The 18,597-nt window shown below is 41.0% G+C and overlaps 1 protein-coding gene across 1 annotated transcript; it reads left to right on the top strand.

Annotated features, from left to right (window-relative positions):
• The first annotated feature begins 643 nt into the window (after positions 1–643).
• copa (COPI coat complex subunit alpha) lies at positions 644–18,307 on the top strand. Its single transcript, XM_034153031.1, has 30 exons — positions 644–843; positions 1,244–1,357; positions 1,445–1,518; positions 1,831–1,911; positions 2,029–2,105; positions 2,239–2,348; positions 4,012–4,121; positions 4,889–4,988; positions 5,449–5,667; positions 6,036–6,186; positions 6,313–6,379; positions 6,690–6,765; positions 6,953–7,035; positions 7,165–7,390; positions 7,827–7,965; positions 9,158–9,320; positions 9,567–9,713; positions 10,994–11,183; positions 11,276–11,371; positions 12,410–12,498; positions 12,636–12,759; positions 13,748–13,837; positions 13,936–14,036; positions 14,606–14,749; positions 14,888–15,028; positions 15,411–15,593; positions 15,757–15,867; positions 16,365–16,526; positions 16,645–16,839; positions 17,930–18,307. Exons 1-30 carry the CDS (start codon positions 804–806, stop codon positions 17,987–17,989), a joined length of 3,663 nt encoding a protein of 1,220 aa, XP_034008922.1. The 5' UTR covers positions 644–803; the 3' UTR covers positions 17,990–18,307.
• Positions 18,308–18,597: the final 290 nt, after the last annotated feature.

The following is an 18,597-nucleotide window of genomic DNA, read 5'->3' on the forward strand; positions in this document are numbered from 1 at the left end:
TTTGTTGTTGTTGTGGATTATCATTGCAATTTATACATTATTCCACTTATTTCCATGTAATGGTACTTTATGTATTTATTAAATATGATCACTTTTGCATACAAAGCTATGATCAGTTTATAAAAGTAGTGATAACAGAGTATTTATGCATGGTGGTACTCTTTACTAAGTAGAGGAGGTAAATACTGCACTTAGAAAACCTTTAATACAAATAAGAACTGAAATAATTGTAAACAGAAAATAAATTGTAAAATAATAATTTGTGAAAATGAATGAATATTACAAACAGGTTATTTGTCAAATTAAAAACATATATATTTTCTATATTTACTATCAATATTTGTTTATGTTCTAATTACTTGCACATGTATTTGAAAATGGAGGCCTTTAGATATTTTAGCTTTAATCCTTCACAGACTTGTGTGTACAGTTCCCTCAAAGACACCGGTCTAAACTAAGTCTAACCAGACTGTAGAAATAGATTTTCTAGATTAGATACCATAATAAAGTCACTAGAACTCCGATGTGGTCTCCTGTCATAACAGTTCTACGTGTTGTATTTCTACCTTCCGCCGCCGTGGAGCTTTCTGCGTCAAAGTCTCACTGCAAAACTTTATTGTTCACGTTACCGGAAGACAAAACGGGCTACGTGTCAGGAAAAAGGAGAATCGGCTAAAGGGGCGAAGGCGATCTGACCGCCTGAGTTCACCTGTCTGTTGGATTAATCACTTGTTTTAATCATTCGTGTGGAGTTATATTAAACGATATCATTAACATTGAGACTTGTATAACATCAGGTCGAGATGTTAACCAAATTCGAGACGAAGTCGGCCCGTGTCAAAGGTAAGAGTGTTCCATCTGTTAGCTTAGAAGCTAACGTTAGCAACTGATGTTATCCGGCTCACTTGTTTATTATGTTAAAGTAACGCCTGTGAATTAATTCAATGCTTGTTTTAGTATATGTATATGTTACAAAATCCAAACTAAAGCAATCATGTCACGCAATGTGCTCAATTTGATTGTTGTTGAACGGACACTTAACTGTACGCTCTTTAGCTTTCTAGTACTACAGTAACGACAACTAACTTTAACTCCGTTACAGTATTTAGCTAAACTTGACCACTTGATACAGCTTAATTACTGTCATTAAACAGTTATTAAGCCGACCTGTCACTGCTTTAGGTGTATATGTCTGATTTCACCTGCCTTTATGAGATAGTTGATCAGCTGTTTTATAATTCAGGCCTGAGTTTCCATCCTAAGAGGCCATGGGTTCTTGCAAGTTTGCACAACGGAGTCATCCAGCTGTGGGACTATCGGATGTGCACACTGATTGACAAGTTTGACGAGCATGATGGTAAGGAAGCCAGAGTTTTAGCTGATGATCCAGTGTTATGCTAATATAGATTGTTACATGATGTCATTGATACTTCTCTTCCCACAGGCCCCGTCAGAGGAATTGATTTTCACAAACAGCAGCCTCTGTTTGTGTCTGGAGGAGATGACTACAAAATTAAGGTGAGACTGCCTTAACTACACTGGCATGTTGTCACAAGGACATTTCATGAAACTGAAACGTATGAGCAAATAACATGCACATATTACATACAAATAATATCTAAGAAGCACAACAACATATAGCACACAACATAAAACAACAACAAAAACGTCCGTTGTTCAAGTCCACTGGCAGTGTCGCCGTTGAACTAGACTTTGTCCATATGGGTCAATTAACAAATCAAGTGTAGTATTATTCCATATAGATATTAGGTTACATCAGTAGTACGTTATACATGTATATAGTGAGTAAATATTGATATTTTCAACCAGGTGTGGAACTACAAGCTGAGACGCTGCCTCTTCACTCTGCTTGGGCACCTGGACTACATCAGAACCACTTTCTTCCACCATGTGAGTTGTTTTGCCACTTTAAAAAACATCTTCTTCCTACTTTTTGTAATTGTCATCCATGCAAAAACATGTCGATCTGAAATGTATTAATTACTTCAACCATTTCCCTTTCTGTAGGACTACCCCTGGATTCTGAGCGCCTCAGATGACCAGACCATTCGCATCTGGAACTGGCAGTCCAGGACCTGCGTCTGGTAAGACTCATTCTCTCTTTTAACAATTATGGGAACAAATGAATATTATCATGATTGTTACCCTGAACATTTTAAGAAGACCTTTGTTCTTATATGTTTTTATATCTACATTCCTCTTTCTCCTCATCCACAGTGTGCTGACCGGCCATAACCACTATGTGATGTGCGCCCAGTTCCACCCCTCTGAGGACCTGGTGGTGTCCGCCAGTCTGGATCAGACCGTGCGAGTGTGGGATATTTCCGGTGAGGGCCCGGGGACGGCTGACCAGAGGACAGCGGGCTGGGTGGAGGAAGGGGTGGGAGGGCAGAGTGGTATACAGGACGAGGAAGAAGCAGGAACCGGATCAATCAAATTCCTATATTCTTCCTCTCCTTATTGTAGGACAAATCTCTATGGGCTGTCTGCAGAAACACCTCCTTTTGGGAAAGACACAAAGGGGAAAGACAGAAAGGGAAATAGTCGATTGTCAACATATTTAAGTATGGTATTTTCTAACAAAATACTGCACTGTATAAATGTGTTCTGAATCCAAAAGGAGTAAAGAAATCAGAGAGGTTTAAGTAAAAGTGGGAGGTGTTTCTGTGTCTCTGCATGCTCTTTGAATCTGTGTGTTGTTGATGGATTTTCTTGCTCCATGTTTCTTGTCTTCTCTCTAACCAAACCATTAATTCACTTGCATCTACTATCACTTTCTTACATGTGACGATGCATAACATGTCGATCTGTCTTCTGTCCTGGGGATTTACATGCTTTCACATTACTAGCATAGAGCATGATTGTATTTATACATACAGCTTTTAAAAGTTGCTTTTAATATCATACCATGTTCAACCATAGCGCACAAATGTCACGCTTGACTCGAATGCACGGCATCCATTTAACACGAAAGTCTCACTTTGCACTCATACTTCCAGTATAGGAAGTTAATGCCTCTTCCGATACTGTTAGACCTTTTTTGCATTGGTATAAAATGCATCAAAAACCATAGCGGTAACAACTAACTGGTTTGAAAAGGCTCTTTTTTTTAAACCAAAACTCACCATGTACTTATTTCGAAATATTTGTTTACTCTTCCTGGCATGATATTTGCACGGCCGGCTCTACTTCTTAAAATATAACTGTAAATATACAACAGTGTTAATATTTCTTGCAGAAAAAGTCGCCATATTGTTACCAACTTAATTTCTAACCCATTAATGACGTGTCCGATTCTACAAACTGCATGTGACCTAAGCATCTGTGCAGAAACATGCATGAGCCTCAGAATAAATCCTCATATTCCTGACATCCGACGCCCCATCAGAGCACGTCCTTACAACACCAAGCCCCATCCCACCCTCATCAGCCACACGCTCCCTGTGTCCACCTTATCCCATGCTCCCCCTGGAAACATCCACACCTGTACATGGGTTCCTATTGCCGTCTCTTTGTGCTGTTGAACTACCTGTTCACCACATTTTTTGTTAATGGGCAGGAATCATGAATGCATCCTATGCTTTCTCAATCATTTTACTCCTGATCTCATTTGAGTCTGGAAAGTAATCAGTATCTTTCTCTGCTATCCAATCAAATCCTGGGTAATTGTGATTTGTCTCCTGTGATTCACTAACCCAATCAACAGGACTCTTACAGCCATGATTGTTTCCAGACTCAAGTTGGCGGGAAATGAGGGAGCAGAGGTTGTGTTTGACGTGTTTCCACCCTGTGTGTGTGTTCAGTAGTCCAACAGATCTCCCCCTTAAGAATTCCTTCTCCTCTCATGTGATGTTGCTTTACATTTCACAATGTTAACCAGTTGTTCCTTGTTTTTCATGTTTTTCTTCCTCCCCCTGTATTGTGGTTGTGCCTTGTGTAACATGAATATGGCTCCTTCCTTGCGCGCGATGCCCTGATTGTTGGTTCCAGGTCTGAGGAAGAAGAACCTGTCTCCCGGCGCTGTGGAGACGGACGTGCGCGGCATCTCTGGTGTCGACTTGTTCGGTGCCTCGGATGCTGTTGTCAAGCATGTTCTAGAGGTGAGTGTCTCATGTCATATTTTTTTGTTGTGTTAGGGAATCAAACCTTGACTTTTACAGGTGGTCAACAGAACGTTTTGTACTTCTTTTCAAAAATGTTTTATTGACGCCTCTTTGTGCCCATGCTCTTTTGCCTAAATCTACAGTAATACATAAATCCTCCAGTTACACCTGTAAAATGATGGTAGGTTAGAGTAAACATCACTTTTTAAATGTTTCTTTCCCACTGTAAAGCCAAAGAGAAACAAGCTTAGCATTGTAGAGACATTTTCCAAATCGTCACTGACTTTAAACTTCAAGTCCTTTTCATGGAAAATACCAAGAGATTAAGTTGATTTAGTCTTAATGTCGCAAATGTTGGCAGTGCTATAAAAGAAAGTTTGGAGTCCTGAGTTATTAGTGAGGTCTGTCCAGCCTTTGGAAATAAAAAAACATCCCCTGTGTTGGGTCTTAACATCAATAACAGTGTTGTTCAATCCAACGAAAGGAAAGTTGGGACACCACCAGGAACACTCATCTTGGTTAGAGAGGAAGTGAAGGTGTGGTGAAAGTAAAAAGGTCCAAAATATTCTCAAACGAACACTTTCTATGTCTTTTAATAAACATACACCTATTTGCATTAATTATAAAGACACATGTCCCCTGAATATGTATTTGTTGTTGATGTAATTGACAGATTTATTTCAGAGAGGGTAGTTGGTGTGTTAGTGTTGAGGTGTCAGTGCTGGCTGGTGTTGTGCGTCTTGACGTTGGGTATCTGCTTTCAGGGTCACGACCGTGGGGTCAACTGGGCTGCCTTCCACCCCACCATGCCCCTCATCGTGTCTGGCGCTGACGACAGGCAGGTCAAGATCTGGAGGATGAATGGTAGGAGTCTCAGACGTCTCTTAAACATTCATCAACAATCTGCTGCCCAGTGTACACTATAACTGAAGCTCTGTTGACATTTGATTTATTTAATCTTATGTCTTATCACTCAAATTTAAAGCCTAAAAGCAAGAGCCTGTTATTAGTTGGGGCCATGAATGTTATCCTTTAACCCAGTGTACTTGGACCATACCTTTCAACTTTTTGTTTTTGCATTACTTAATAATAATAATAATTCATTACATTTTTATTTAGAGCGCTTTTCAAGGCACTCAAAGCGCTTTACAATTACACATTACACATATTAGACATGTAATACCCACAGGAGAACATTAATTATCTTCTTCAGGTTAGCCTTATATTTTTTGTTTAATAAGTCATTGTTCTGTGGCGATCACTGTCTCATTTACATTCAAACCCAGTGTTTACAAATCTTTTCTCTTGTTTCTCCCCCCATCAGAATCCAAGGCCTGGGAGCTGGATACGTGCCGCGGTCACTACAACAACGTGTCCTGCGCCGTCTTCCACCCGCGCCAGGAGCTCATCCTGTCCAACTCCGAGGACAAGAGCATCCGGGTGTGGGACATGTCCAAGAGGACCGGGGTGCAGACCTTCCGTCGGGACCACGATCGCTTCTGGGTGCTGGGGGCTCACCCCAACCTCAACCTGTTCGCTGCTGGTGGGTGGAGACAACGCTCAGCATCCGTACACATTTTACTAAGAGTCTTAAGTTACTGGTGTAAAATATTAAGCTTATGGTTTGGGTTTTAAATGGCTGAAGGTATAGGTTTCATCCCCTCCAAATACTCTTTGCCACGAGAGTGAAGATGACATTCACAGCTGATTTTCCGTGACAATTAAAATAAATATACATAAACATAACAAGTTAAAATTAAATATCCCATCAATTAAAATAGAATACAAATAATTGTAAAAGTGAAAAGGTGCCCATTGTAAGATCTCTGCAGCACAAGGCCTTGTTCACTTAAACATTAGGTGTTCATTTATGTAAATATTTCTCTAAAACATTGTCTTTGTGCTCTTCAGGTCATGACAGCGGTATGATCGTGTTCAAGCTGGAGCGCGAGCGTCCGGCGTACGCTGTGCACGGCAACATGCTGTACTACGTGAAGGACCGCTTCCTCCGCCAGCTGGACTTCAACAGCAGCAAGGACACTGCTGTCATGCAGCTCCGCAGGTATGCCATTTATAGAGCTTCAGCATCCACTTCAACCTCACTCCAACTCATTTCAGGCTTTTTGTGACGTACTTTGATACCGGTGAGTGTAACATGCTGTGTTTTGTATGTTCTTTTTTATCCTAGTGGGTCTAAGTTCCCGGTGTTCAGCATGTCCTACAACCCCGCTGAGAACGCTGTCCTGCTCTGCACTGTAAGTATCTCACTATCAAAATGACAACTGCTTCAGGAGCAAAACACATTTCCAACTAAAGTATCTGCAGATGAATTCCATACCTGATATGTTATGATCCACATAAGTTTTGAGATGAATAAATTCCCTTGTTACTATCTTCGCTGCCCTATTGTCAATTCAGTGAGATCCAACTCTTTCTTGTTAGTGAGGGGAGGGGGAGACACACCTGGCAGAGATCTGCTCTCTGCTTATTGCACTTTTCTAGTTTTCCATATTTGTGATGTAATGCTCCATATTTATATTATGTAATTCTCTTTTCCTCCTGCAGAGGGCGACCAACCTGGAGAACAGCACCTACGACCTTTACTCCATTCCCAAAGAGAGCGACTCTCAGAACCCCGATGGTAAGGAAACAACTCACTAAAGTGAAACTGTGAATAAGCAGTCATTGTTATTGTAACTTCTTAGCGTGATTATGTATAGTTAAATGTCATGTCTTTCTTGCTTTATCATCTTGGATTTTCAACTCTATAAGGTGTTTAAATATGTTACATAGTGAGAAAAGTAACACAGAATGTGTCTTCTTCTCAGCACCGGAGGGGAAGAGGTCCTCTGGTCTGACTGCAGTCTGGGTGGCCAGGAACAGATTTGCCGTCCTGGACCGTATGCACTCGGTAAGTCCATTTGCAAAACTATAAAGTATGCAACTTTTTGAAATAATTTCATGTTGAAAACCTAAGGAGTTCACGGTAACAACTGTAGTGAAATCAGCTCTTCTAATAACATTACCTTCTCCTTCTCAGCTGCTGATTAAGAACCTGAAGAATGAGATCGTAAAGAAAGTTCAGGTGCCGAGCTGCGAGGAGATCTTCTACGCCGGGACCGGCTCTCTGCTGCTGCGCGATGCCGACGGCGTCACGCTGTTCGACGTGCAGCAGAAACGCTCTCTGGCCACCGTTAAGATCGCCAAGGTCAAGTACGTGGTGTGGAGTGCTGACACCAGCCACGTGGCTCTGCTGGCTAAACACGGTGCGTAGATAAGATCTGCACGTACATACACGGAAACCTATCACAAAATACCTTGTTATGTTCTCTAAACGTGTTTCGTGCTGCCTGTGCTCAGACTCTAAAAAGAGATGAGCCCTGTCTGGACGTTATTAGTAGGACACTGACACTCATTTGATTTCCACTTGACCACTCAACAGCAAACTGAATGTCTCTGCTTCACATTGTGGCTTCATTTCTAAGTAATTCACACAAAGGAGAGGATCCTGTGTTGCTGTTTAGAGTTGGTAAAAGCACCGTCAAGTAGTTTATCAAATTCTTTGGTACAGCTTCTTCAATTTGACGAGAACACTGTCTTTTTATGGGTTCAAACACTAACATGTAAACCGAACAACTGTTCTGGTGATTCTTAAAAACCAAAAGAGTCTAAATCTTTCTCGCTCTCTTTCCCCCCCCTCAGCCATCATGATCTGCAACCGTAAGCTGGAGAGTCTGTGCAACATTCATGAGAACATCCGAGTGAAGAGTGGAGCCTGGGACGAGAGCGGAGTCTTCATCTACACCACCTCCAACCACATCAAATACGCACTCACCTCTGGGTATGTGCTGCTTAAAAAAATAAACGAAAGCATTGTTCATTTTAACAAATTAGTTGACACAGTGTGCTTTCGGGCAGATAAACTTCCTTCAGCATTCCCTCAACCTGTTAATTTAACTTTTTAATGATGGGAATTCCGGCTCTTTTTAGTGAGCCGGATCATTTGGCTCGGCTCACTAAGAAGCGCCGGCTCTTTCGGCTCCCAAACGGCTCTTCAGTTTACCACAGTTTACCATGGAGCCTCAGTTTTGCCGCTGCGAGGCTCCGGCACTCGCAGTTCACGCGCGTGCTCCACTAGCACCCCCCGTCAAGGCTCGTCGGCAGTACACTTTCCGTCACAGGAACACGCTTTGCTGGCGGCGAAAATAATCCCACCAGACTCCTTTGCCCCTCCAACAGAGGGATGTCCTTTTTCCTTTTCGTCATTTCAAGCGATAAAAACTCGATCTTCTCTCGAATTATTTATTTTTTTTGACGCCCTCGGTTCGAGTTCAGGGCGTTCCGAGCTGAATAAGGGCGTCAAATGATGGCAAACAGAATCACTGAATCTGTTAGCAATAGGTTCAATCACACAAATATAATGTAACGTGTATTCTTAGGAAGGTATGTTTACATTTTTCCTTAATTCTTTAAGCATGTTATCTGAACATTAAACAACAATATATGTTTTTGTTCATATATTCAACTTAAAGGTGGGGTAGGTAAGTTTGAGAAACCGGCTCGAGATACACTTTTTGTTATATTCCATGGAATGCTCTTAACATCCCGATAGCAATGAATATCTTAAGTGCTTTGACAAAAAATCCATAAAAAAAAGTCATCTGTGGAAGCCGTAATACTGTAAAAAGCACGACCAATCATTTTAGCCGGCCCGGCTAAAATAACTGGATGGCCTACCTGCCTGTCAGCCTTCCATCTGTGCACAAACTTATCTCGTGCCCTCATTGGTCATGTGCGCGTTCGTGTGTGTTGGAGGAGGGGCTCTGTAAGGAAGTGGCAGATTTTTTCCGGCTGTGTATTTTCAAATTTTAGCGATCTCGAGCCGGTTTCTCCAAAATTACCTACCCCACCTTTAATATATGATATATGGAAACAGCCTGCTAACCTTAACCATTTTACAGTTAGAAAAGCACACACATGCACTGGTGATGGGGTATTTTCTGACATGTTACTGTCATTGTGTTCCCCTGTAGTGATCATGGCATCATCCGGACCCTGGATCTGCCCATCTATGTGACCCGTGTGAGAGGAAACAGTGTTTACTGCCTGGACAGGGAGTGCAGGCCGCGCGTCCTCACCATCGACCCCACAGAGTACCGCTTCAAACTGGCCCTGGTCAACCGCAAATATGATGAGGTGGGTCTGTAGTGAAATAAGTCAATGAGCATGTTTCCCTGTACAGCACTTTGGTCAACTGAGGTTGTTTTAAAGGTGCTATATAAATAAATTGAGATTGAGATTGAACATGTAAGGCTTTGTATGGCAACGGTTTGCATCTCTGATCTCAGTTTTCTAAACATGTTTGACCTTTTAAACTTTGTACTGTGGATTTAATAATTCCCGAGTGCTTTCTTTGACATCTTCTTATCGTCGTCCCTCCAGGTGCTCCACATGGTGCGTAACGCCAAGCTGGTGGGTCAGTCCATCATCGCCTACCTGCAGAAGAAGGGCTACCCTGAGGTGGCGCTGCACTTTGTCAAAGATGAGAAGACGCGCTTCAGCCTGGCTCTGGAGTGTGGAAACATCGAGGTGAGAAACTGTATAATTGGGACACTGTTTCTCATATATGACGTTCACTATTTTTCCAATATTTCTGTTCTTTTATGGACATTGACATAAATACATGTGTAAGATGCTGCTATTCTCTAATAAGGGAACATTGGCTCTACAACAATTTAAGCTCTAGCTTTGATTCTCCCCCTGCTTTTGTTTCAGTTATGCACGACACCATGGTCCAATTACTCTTTTTTTGTAATATATTCTTTATTGACATTTGTCATTTCAAGACATAGTAATTATAAGTTGTAGTTTGTCTGTCCGAAATGCCTTTTTTTACACAAAGATAAAATAAAAACAAAATAAAGTATGAACAATACAAACATTAGGGAGTGATCAGGACTTCACACTAAAATCATACATTTGTAAAAAATCAAATCTGGCCTATGAGGTTTTATGAAATCAGTCCACTTTCTCCATCGTGACACAAATAGTTCCAGTTTGTGATTGACAGATGATGTTATCCTCTCCATTTTGTAAATGTCCATTGAGAGGCGAAGTCCCGCTCATCTACTTCCGCCCCATGGGACCTTATTTCGGAAAAATTATGTATTGAAGTCAATGGGGAGAGAAAAATTATCTTTCGATCCCGTTTTAATTGTGCCATGAATTACACATATGATGTTTGTCAATCTTAAAAAATAATTTCCATGTCAAAAAAGTCACAGTTTGTCGTAAAACTGTTGAAATATAAGACTATGAAAAATACGCAACTAGAAAGACTACAAATCCCAGAATCCCGGTCCCGCATGCTGGCTCTTACGGAACCGACTAACTCCCCTTGTGTGTATGTACAGCTCTCAACATGCCCAGACTTGGAGTGATTTTCACCTCGTTTAATACTTTTCGCCTCATTCTGAAAGAAAGAAGTGAAATGTGCCAACGTGACGGCCGTCTGGGTGTGTGGTGCGAGACGGGAGATGTAGTTCATTGAGCGTTTTCACACAAAAAAAAGTGTTACTTCACAGTTTTACGACACATTTTAATTTTTTTGACTTGCAAAATTATCTTTTAAATTGACAAACATCATATGTGTAATTCGTGGCACAATTCAAACGGGATCGAAAGATAATCTTTCTCTCTCCATTGACTTCAATACATAATTTTTCTGAAATAAGGTCCCATGGAGCTCCCCCGGAAAGGGAGGGACTTCGCCTCTCTATTGTAATATCCATCCATGCGTTTAAAGTTGCTAAGCTATCTGGTGATCAATTACACTTTTCTAAGACATTTCTGTTCCTCCATGCTTGCAGGTGGCTCTGGAGGCAGCGAAGGTCCTGGATGAGCGCACCTGCTGGGAGCGTCTGGGGGAAGCGGCGCTGCTGCAGGGTCACCACCAGGTCGTGGAGATGTGCTACCAGAGGACCAAGAACTTCGACAAACTCACCTTCCTCTATCTCATCACCGGAAACCTGACCAAGCTGCGCAAGATGATGAAGATCGGTGAGAGGCGGAGCACGAGATGTGGTGGTTTTCATTGGGAGTTTGTGTGTCTTGAAGTCAATTAATTAATATCCAACCATCTCTGTTTGTAGCTGAGATCAGGAAGGACATGAGCGGTCACTACCAGGCGGCGCTCTACCTGGGTGATGTGAGTGAGAGGGTCCGCATCCTGAAGAACTGTGGACAGAGTGAGTTCAAGTGTTCCCTTTATCGCATATTCACTCCTTTTTATCTCTGTTTTGCAATCTCAACGGTTTTATAATGATTAACGAAACTATTACCTGCATACACAAACCTTGATGTTCTCCACCTCATTGTATTGCTGGGCGATCATTTTATGGCATAAGTAGTGATATTTTTAAGCCTCCTTTACAATTAAGTCATTGTATTTTCCCAACTATCAATGCTGTTTTTGTACTATTAATTATATTTACCCATTTAGTCATCATATTTAAACCACCACCACAATCTCATTTTGTTGATGTTTTGTGAAAGCTCCAACAGTCAACTCTACAATATTGTATAAACCAATTAAATGGTTTTAGACAAATCACCCAGCCCTACCTTTATAGTTTAGCATGTAGGTTGTGGTGCTATGCAACTTCTTTGTTGCTGTATCAAACACCTACCTACTTAATTTCCTCCATATTGAATGTGCCTGCTGAAATAGGGTTTTTGTTTAAAGTGGACCTATCATGCTATATTTGAATAATATAGTGTAGGACCATACCTATATAAGGCATATTTATACTTTTTTTTTTCAAAATACCAAACAGATCATGCATTTTAGCCATGCCTCATTTCGCTCAATTTGACAATTTATAGCTCTGTTTTTGCAAGGGTTGATTATGTGAGCAACAGCACCATCTACAGGCCTGGCATATGTACTACAGCGTCTCCAGCGCTTTCGAACGGCAATGCCGTGGTTGTCTCCTCCTGATTGGTGGAGTTGGCCCAATAGCCGTAGCGCCACCGTCCTGACGTCAGGACAGTGTTCAAATCTGGATCAGTTTTTATCAGATCCGTTGCAGCCCCTTTTTTAGAGATTTGGGTATGGAGGAAAATAGAGAGGGTTGTGTTTTCTGACACTTGGTGAGTTCCCTGGAACACCGGGGACACATATTCATGTATAAAAGACGTACAAAAGTGCATTTTGCATGATAGGTCCCCTTTAAATTGTGACAATAGGACAAGAAGACAACATGTGTATCTGTTTGTGTTTCCAGAGTCTCTGGCTTACCTGACCGCTGCCACTCACGGGCTGGATGAAGAGGCGGAGGCGCTGAAGGAGTCCTTTGACCCAGAAAAGGAGACGGTGTGTTGATGAAACATTCTCTGTGCCTTCATACACACAAACACGTGCAACCATAACAACAGGAGCATTCTTCCTCAGTGTGTCACTACATTCAAACATCATTTTGATTAAACAATGGTGAATATTGTGTCTTGTAGGTGCCAGAGGTTGATCCTAATGCTCAGCTGCTGCAGCCGTCTCCACCCATCAACCCTCTGGACACCAACTGGCCTCTGCTCACTGTTTCTAAGGGCTTCTTTGAGGGAGCCATTTCAGCTAAGGGTGAGTTGTATGTCTGGACACAAGCACATAATAAGATACATGTATCATATAAGATCACTTTATTAATCCTGAAGTTTTTGCATCAGAGACGCTCAAAAAAATACAACAACCTAAGAATAAACAACGTTAGAGTAATAAATAATACTAACACCAGTGCCTAAAAGTATAACAGTATGTTAAAGTATTGAGTCAAATGAAACACAAAATGTATGTTGCTATGATATTGAAAGTAGTATTGGAAATGAATAAGTAATTAAAGGTAATATTGCATATATTATTATTATATTAGAAAATACTGTAAATATGTATCCAGAATGTGCCAATAGAGAGGCGAAGTCCCTCCCTTTCCGGTTGACCTCCATGGGACCTTATTTCGGAAAAATTATGTATTGAAGTCAATGGGGAGAGAAAGTCAAAAAAATAAAAATGTGTAGTAAAACTGTGAAGTAACACTTTTTTTGTGTGAAACCGCTCAATGAACTACATCTCCCGTCTCGCACCACACACCCGTCACGTTAGCGCATTTCACTTCTTTCTTTCAGAATGAGGCAGAAAGTATTAAAAGAGGTGAAAATCACTCCAAGTCTGGGCACGTTGAGAGCTGTACATACACACAAGGGGAGTTAGTCTGTTCCGTAAGAGCCAGCATGCGGGACCGGGATTCTGGGATTTGTAGTCTTTTAGTTGCGTATTTTTCATAGTCTTATATTTCAACAGTTTTACGACAAACTGACTTTTTTGACATGGAAATTATTATTTAAGATTGACAAACATCATATGTGTAATTCGTGGCACAATTCAAACGGGATCGAAAGATACGTTTTCTCTCTCCATTGACTTCAATACATAATTTTTCCGAAATAAGGTCCCATGGTGGTCCCCGGAAAGGGAGGGACTTCGCCTTTCTATGAGAAGTGTTTTAGGTCAGAACAAAAATAATCCCTCGTATAAATTGCCAGAGTTTGAACACATTTCTTTTCTGTTGTAGGGAAGGCAGGTCAGATGGCGGCTGATGCAGACACGGAGGCCCCCGGAGGCGAAGGCTGGGGAGACGATGCTGAGCTTCAGCTGGATGAAGGTACATTTCAGTGTGAATTAAAAAATGTCACATCATAATTTCTGAATTATTCAGTATAAACTCATATTTATCTTTCCCTATCTTTCTCTGTCTCTCAGATGGCTTCATGGATGCCCAGGATGGCATAGGAGAGGAAGGCGTGAAAGAGGAGGGAGGAGGCTGGGAGGTGGAGGAAGACCTGGACCTTCCTCCAGAGCTGGTGAGAGCCGCTGCAAATCCCACCATCAATAAATCATGGTTAACACCAGGCACTAAAACAGTGTTTATAAGCCGCTTTCGCTTTTGGTGCGCGGGGCTAATGCTAATGCTAATAATGCTAATGCCAGCAAATACAATGGCGGCTTCACAAAACTTTTCCGAGTTTTACGGGGCGTGGTTTGCAATCCGCCCAGCCAATCAGAAATGGGAACCTTTTTCTCCCCAGGAAAGTACCACCTCTCTAGCAGGCACTGAAAAGGGGGGAAAAGTTCTCATGAACTAAGTAATCTTTTTGGTGTGAACGCAAAATCCCAGGAACTAAAAGGGAAAAGTACGGGGAAAAGTACTCCGATGTGAAAGTGCCTATAGATTCAACATAAGTTCTTTAAAGATAAAACCCAATATACTGTCAGCATTATCTTTTATTATACAACAGGCCTCTCATTTTCCAAATCTTTGCACCGTTGAAGCTAAATGTTGCACTGACTCGTTCATTTTTGCGCTCTCCTACACTTTAATGATGTTGAATGTTTACATCTCTCATCACAATGTCTGTCCCCGTGCCATCAGGACCTGCCGGCTGCAGGTGGAGGAGCAGAAGACGGATTCTTCGTCCCACCGACGAAGGGCATGAGTCCCACACAGATCTGGTGCAACAACTCCCAGCTGCCAGTGGACCACATCCTGGCCGGCTCGTTCGAAACTGCTATGAGAGTATGTATACAATTTCCCATTTATTTCCAATAGTTCTTTTGTTTCGCTTTTTTAAATTAACAATGTATTGACTTGGGCAAAGCATCAATTGTAATACATCTAACTAACGCATTAATTGTTCTTCCTGTCGTGCCACAGTTGCTCCACGACCAGGTAGGAGTTGTGAGCTTCGAGGCCTACAAGCCGCTGTTCATGCAGACGCTGTCCCGAGGCCGCACCTGTCACCTGGGGCTGCCTTCACTGCCCTGCCTGCGTGGAAACCCCCAGAGGAACTGGAAGGTAAAGCTGACAGTCATCCCTTACTCAAAGTCTCAGTATATTCCCTGTCAGTCATGGGGATTAATTGAAATGAATAGTAAAGTCTTTGAATAAATCACTTCCTGCTTTCCTGTTTTTTTAAACTTGGTTACTTAGATTCAGTTTCATTATACATACATGTTCACATTTTGGTCAACAGGTTTTCCATTTTCATTTAGCTGTATCTACATAGCCAACATAAGAAAAGAAAAAAAGTACAAAAAGAGATAAATAAAATAGACATATGAAAAGATAAATACATACAAATAATAAAAATAAAACTGCTTTCCTGTTTTGAAACCCATTTTATTTACAGAATGTAATCTTGCAAATGTACAAATATTGTAATGTTCTTTTACTTTAGGACTGTGGGGCAAAGCAAGGCCTCCCTGCTGTGGGCCTGCGCCTCTCCGACCTCATCGCCCGCCTGCAGCAGTGCTACCAGCTGACCACCTCCGGGCGCTTTGAGGAGGCTGTGGAGCGCTTCAGAGCCATCCTGCTGTCCGTTCCTCTGCTGGTGGTTGATAACAAGCAGGAGATCGCAGAGGTGAGAACCAAACCAGCTTGAAACTCCAAATGCAGCATGAATCATTTCAATGTGTCAAGAAATCCCTTGTGGGGCTGCTGCTATATTTAAAAATATCTTGAAGTTTGACTGTTTTAAAATGTGTAAAGGTCACCTGTGTGATTGGGATCTGTGTGTGTTTCAGGCTCAGCAGCTGATCACAATCTGCAGAGAGTACATCGTGGGTCTGACCATGGAGACCGAGAGGAAGAAGTTGCCCAAAGACAGCTTGGATCAGCAGAAGAGGCTGTGTGAGGTAAATATCCGTGTCCTTCAAAAAAGAAAACGGGACTTTTTTTTACAGGACATCTACAAAATTAGACTAAAACAAGTTGATACAAGTACTCTTTTATTCGTCAAGTCCTCAATTTATATAACATGCAGCTGAATCAATAGTTCTCTTAGCTACTCAGTTGCCCTATTAAACCTTTTATATTCAATTTAATTTTAAAGTGGATTGACTGTTTTAATTTTTCTGACTTCATTGTTTATTCTGTGTCAAATGTGTTTAATTATGTCTACATGTTATTCTATTGTGATTACCTTACACTTTGTGATGTTCTCATATCTAGTCTCTTACTTTTTTCCCTATGTTATATTACAAATTGATCTAAATCTCAAGTCACCTTGATTGAGTGTCAAAACAGTAGTTGTAGACTGCCAAAATGTTTCCACAAATTGATCTTTTCTTTATACTTCTGTCATTCCTTAGTCTAATTTTCTAATGTTTTTATGTGTGTGTTTTCCCTACAGATGGCTGCTTATTTCACCCACTGTAATCTCCAGCCAGTGCACATGGTGCTGGTGTTGCGCACAGCTCTGAATCTCTTCTTCAAGCTGCGTAACTTCAAGACGGCTGCCAGCTTCGCTCGACGCCTGCTCGAGCTGGGGCCGAAGCCAGATGTTGCACAGCAGGTTGGTTGTTAGACACACACTATCAATTAATGGGATTGTAATTGACATTAGTTATCAAGTTTACAGTCTTTAATTGGACAGTAATATACTTTTTTTCTCATCTCTTCCCACCATTCAGACCCGCAAGATTTTGGCAGCCTGTGAGAAGACCCTCACAGATGCGCACCAGTTGAACTACGATCCCCACAATCCATTCGACCTGTGCGCTGCGTCGTTCGTCCCGCTGTACCGTGGACGTCCTGTTGAGAAGTGCCCTCTGTCTGGAGCCTGCTACTGCCCCCCGTACAAAGGCCAGATCTGCAGGGTCACTCAGGTAGGTCAAGACTCGAGACAGCAATGTTCAACTCCAGTCATCCTGAAAAGCTCTTAAAGGTCACCTATTATGCAAAATCCACTTTTTCATGTCTCTTCTACATAAACATGTGTCCCCTCTGTGTAAAGAGATTCTGAAAGTTTCAGGAAAAAAGATTCTCTCTTTTTGTCCTGATCCATTTATATAAAAACCTGTCTGAAAATGAGCTGATCAGATTTTGGCCACTTTATGATGTCATAACGATTTTTTGGCTTGTGTAACCATTAGCCAATCACTAACCAAGGTAACCCCCCCCCACATTATCACCTGAATCTCCTCCTAGAGCACCATTGTGTTCTTTTTAACCAAATATCTCTCTGAGGGGCGTGGGGAGGGGCTCCTTATTTTCATCTAAAGTAACAGACAGAGAATCAGCACTTTGGAAACAGGGCTGAAACAGAGGGGATTATGGGATGCTGCAATGATCTGTTTGGTGTTTGGAGCCAAACACTTCAGAGACATGTTTTGTATATATCTGAGACCTATATTATATTGATGAAAAACAGTATAATAGGGGACCTTTTAAATTAAAAGATTACATTTATAACTCCTTTTATGAAAACAAACTTTTAAGACTATCAGAGTTACAATAGTATGGAGGGAAAATAGTTCCAATTGTAGTGACAAATATACAATTTCAAGACCATTTCTACAGATTTAATTAACTTAATGTTGAATGTTGACATTTATTCAAGTTTGGTGCTATGTTTGGAGGAGGAAGACACATTTGTGAACAACATTATGAATTCACCAATCTCATACACATTTATAAATCTTGTTTTATCTCTTGGTCATAAAATGAATTTTGTTCAATTACTAGGACTATTTGTATCCATATGGGAGTAAGTAAACTCAATAACAAAGAAAATTAGGGGGGAAATTACAAAATCACAGCCTGAAATACAATAAACTACTCCAGATGTTGATTCATTAGAAAGATTATTGAGAGTCTTTCTGTGTGATTGTGTAGATATGTGTCTTTCACTAGAAAAATACATTGCATCTTGTTAATTACTTACCTTTTACCTTTTAATTTCACCTTATTTTCTAGGTGACTGAGATCGGTAAGGATGTGATCGGTCTGCGTGTGAGTCCTCTTCAGTTTCGTTGAGAGGAGATGAAGACCAGACGAGGAAAATAAAAAGATGAACGCATCCACACTTAAATAATACAGATTGACATGAAATATTAAAGCAGAGATATAAATGTTTGCGCACAGTGATGTTAAACCTCTTAAATGCTTTTAACTATCTTATTCCCTGCATCATCTATCCTGCTAAAAGCTTGTTGTAAGCAATTCTGTGTTGTGGCTTCATTAGAGCTGTAACGGTTGTCTCTTTTCTGACTGCTATGTGATGAATAATTCAAAGAGCACTGCTCCGTGTATCTAGGGGGGAAAAAACTAAATAAAAATGTCTACAAAAGGAAATGTATTTGTGTGCTGCGTTTTATTTGGTATGTAAGCTTACCTTTCAATAAAAGGATGATGGTTTTATTGTGTGTAGGCCTATATAAAAACGGTTGAATAATATCCAAAGTGCACCACAGGGCTGAGTCATAAGGGAAGTGAAAGGCGTTGACTCTCCTTAGTTGGCTAAATGGTAGCAGAGTAAGAAAGAGATACGTTCATATTTTACGTATGTCTGTTTTACCTCACGCTAAAATGTGTTATAAATATATATTTTAAAATACTATTTCGTTGCAGATATTTTAAAGCTG

The sequence above is a fragment of the Trematomus bernacchii genome, unplaced genomic scaffold (assembly GCF_902827165.1).
Source record: "Trematomus bernacchii unplaced genomic scaffold, fTreBer1.1, whole genome shotgun sequence".
Lineage (NCBI taxonomy): Eukaryota > Metazoa > Chordata > Actinopteri > Perciformes > Nototheniidae > Trematomus > Trematomus bernacchii.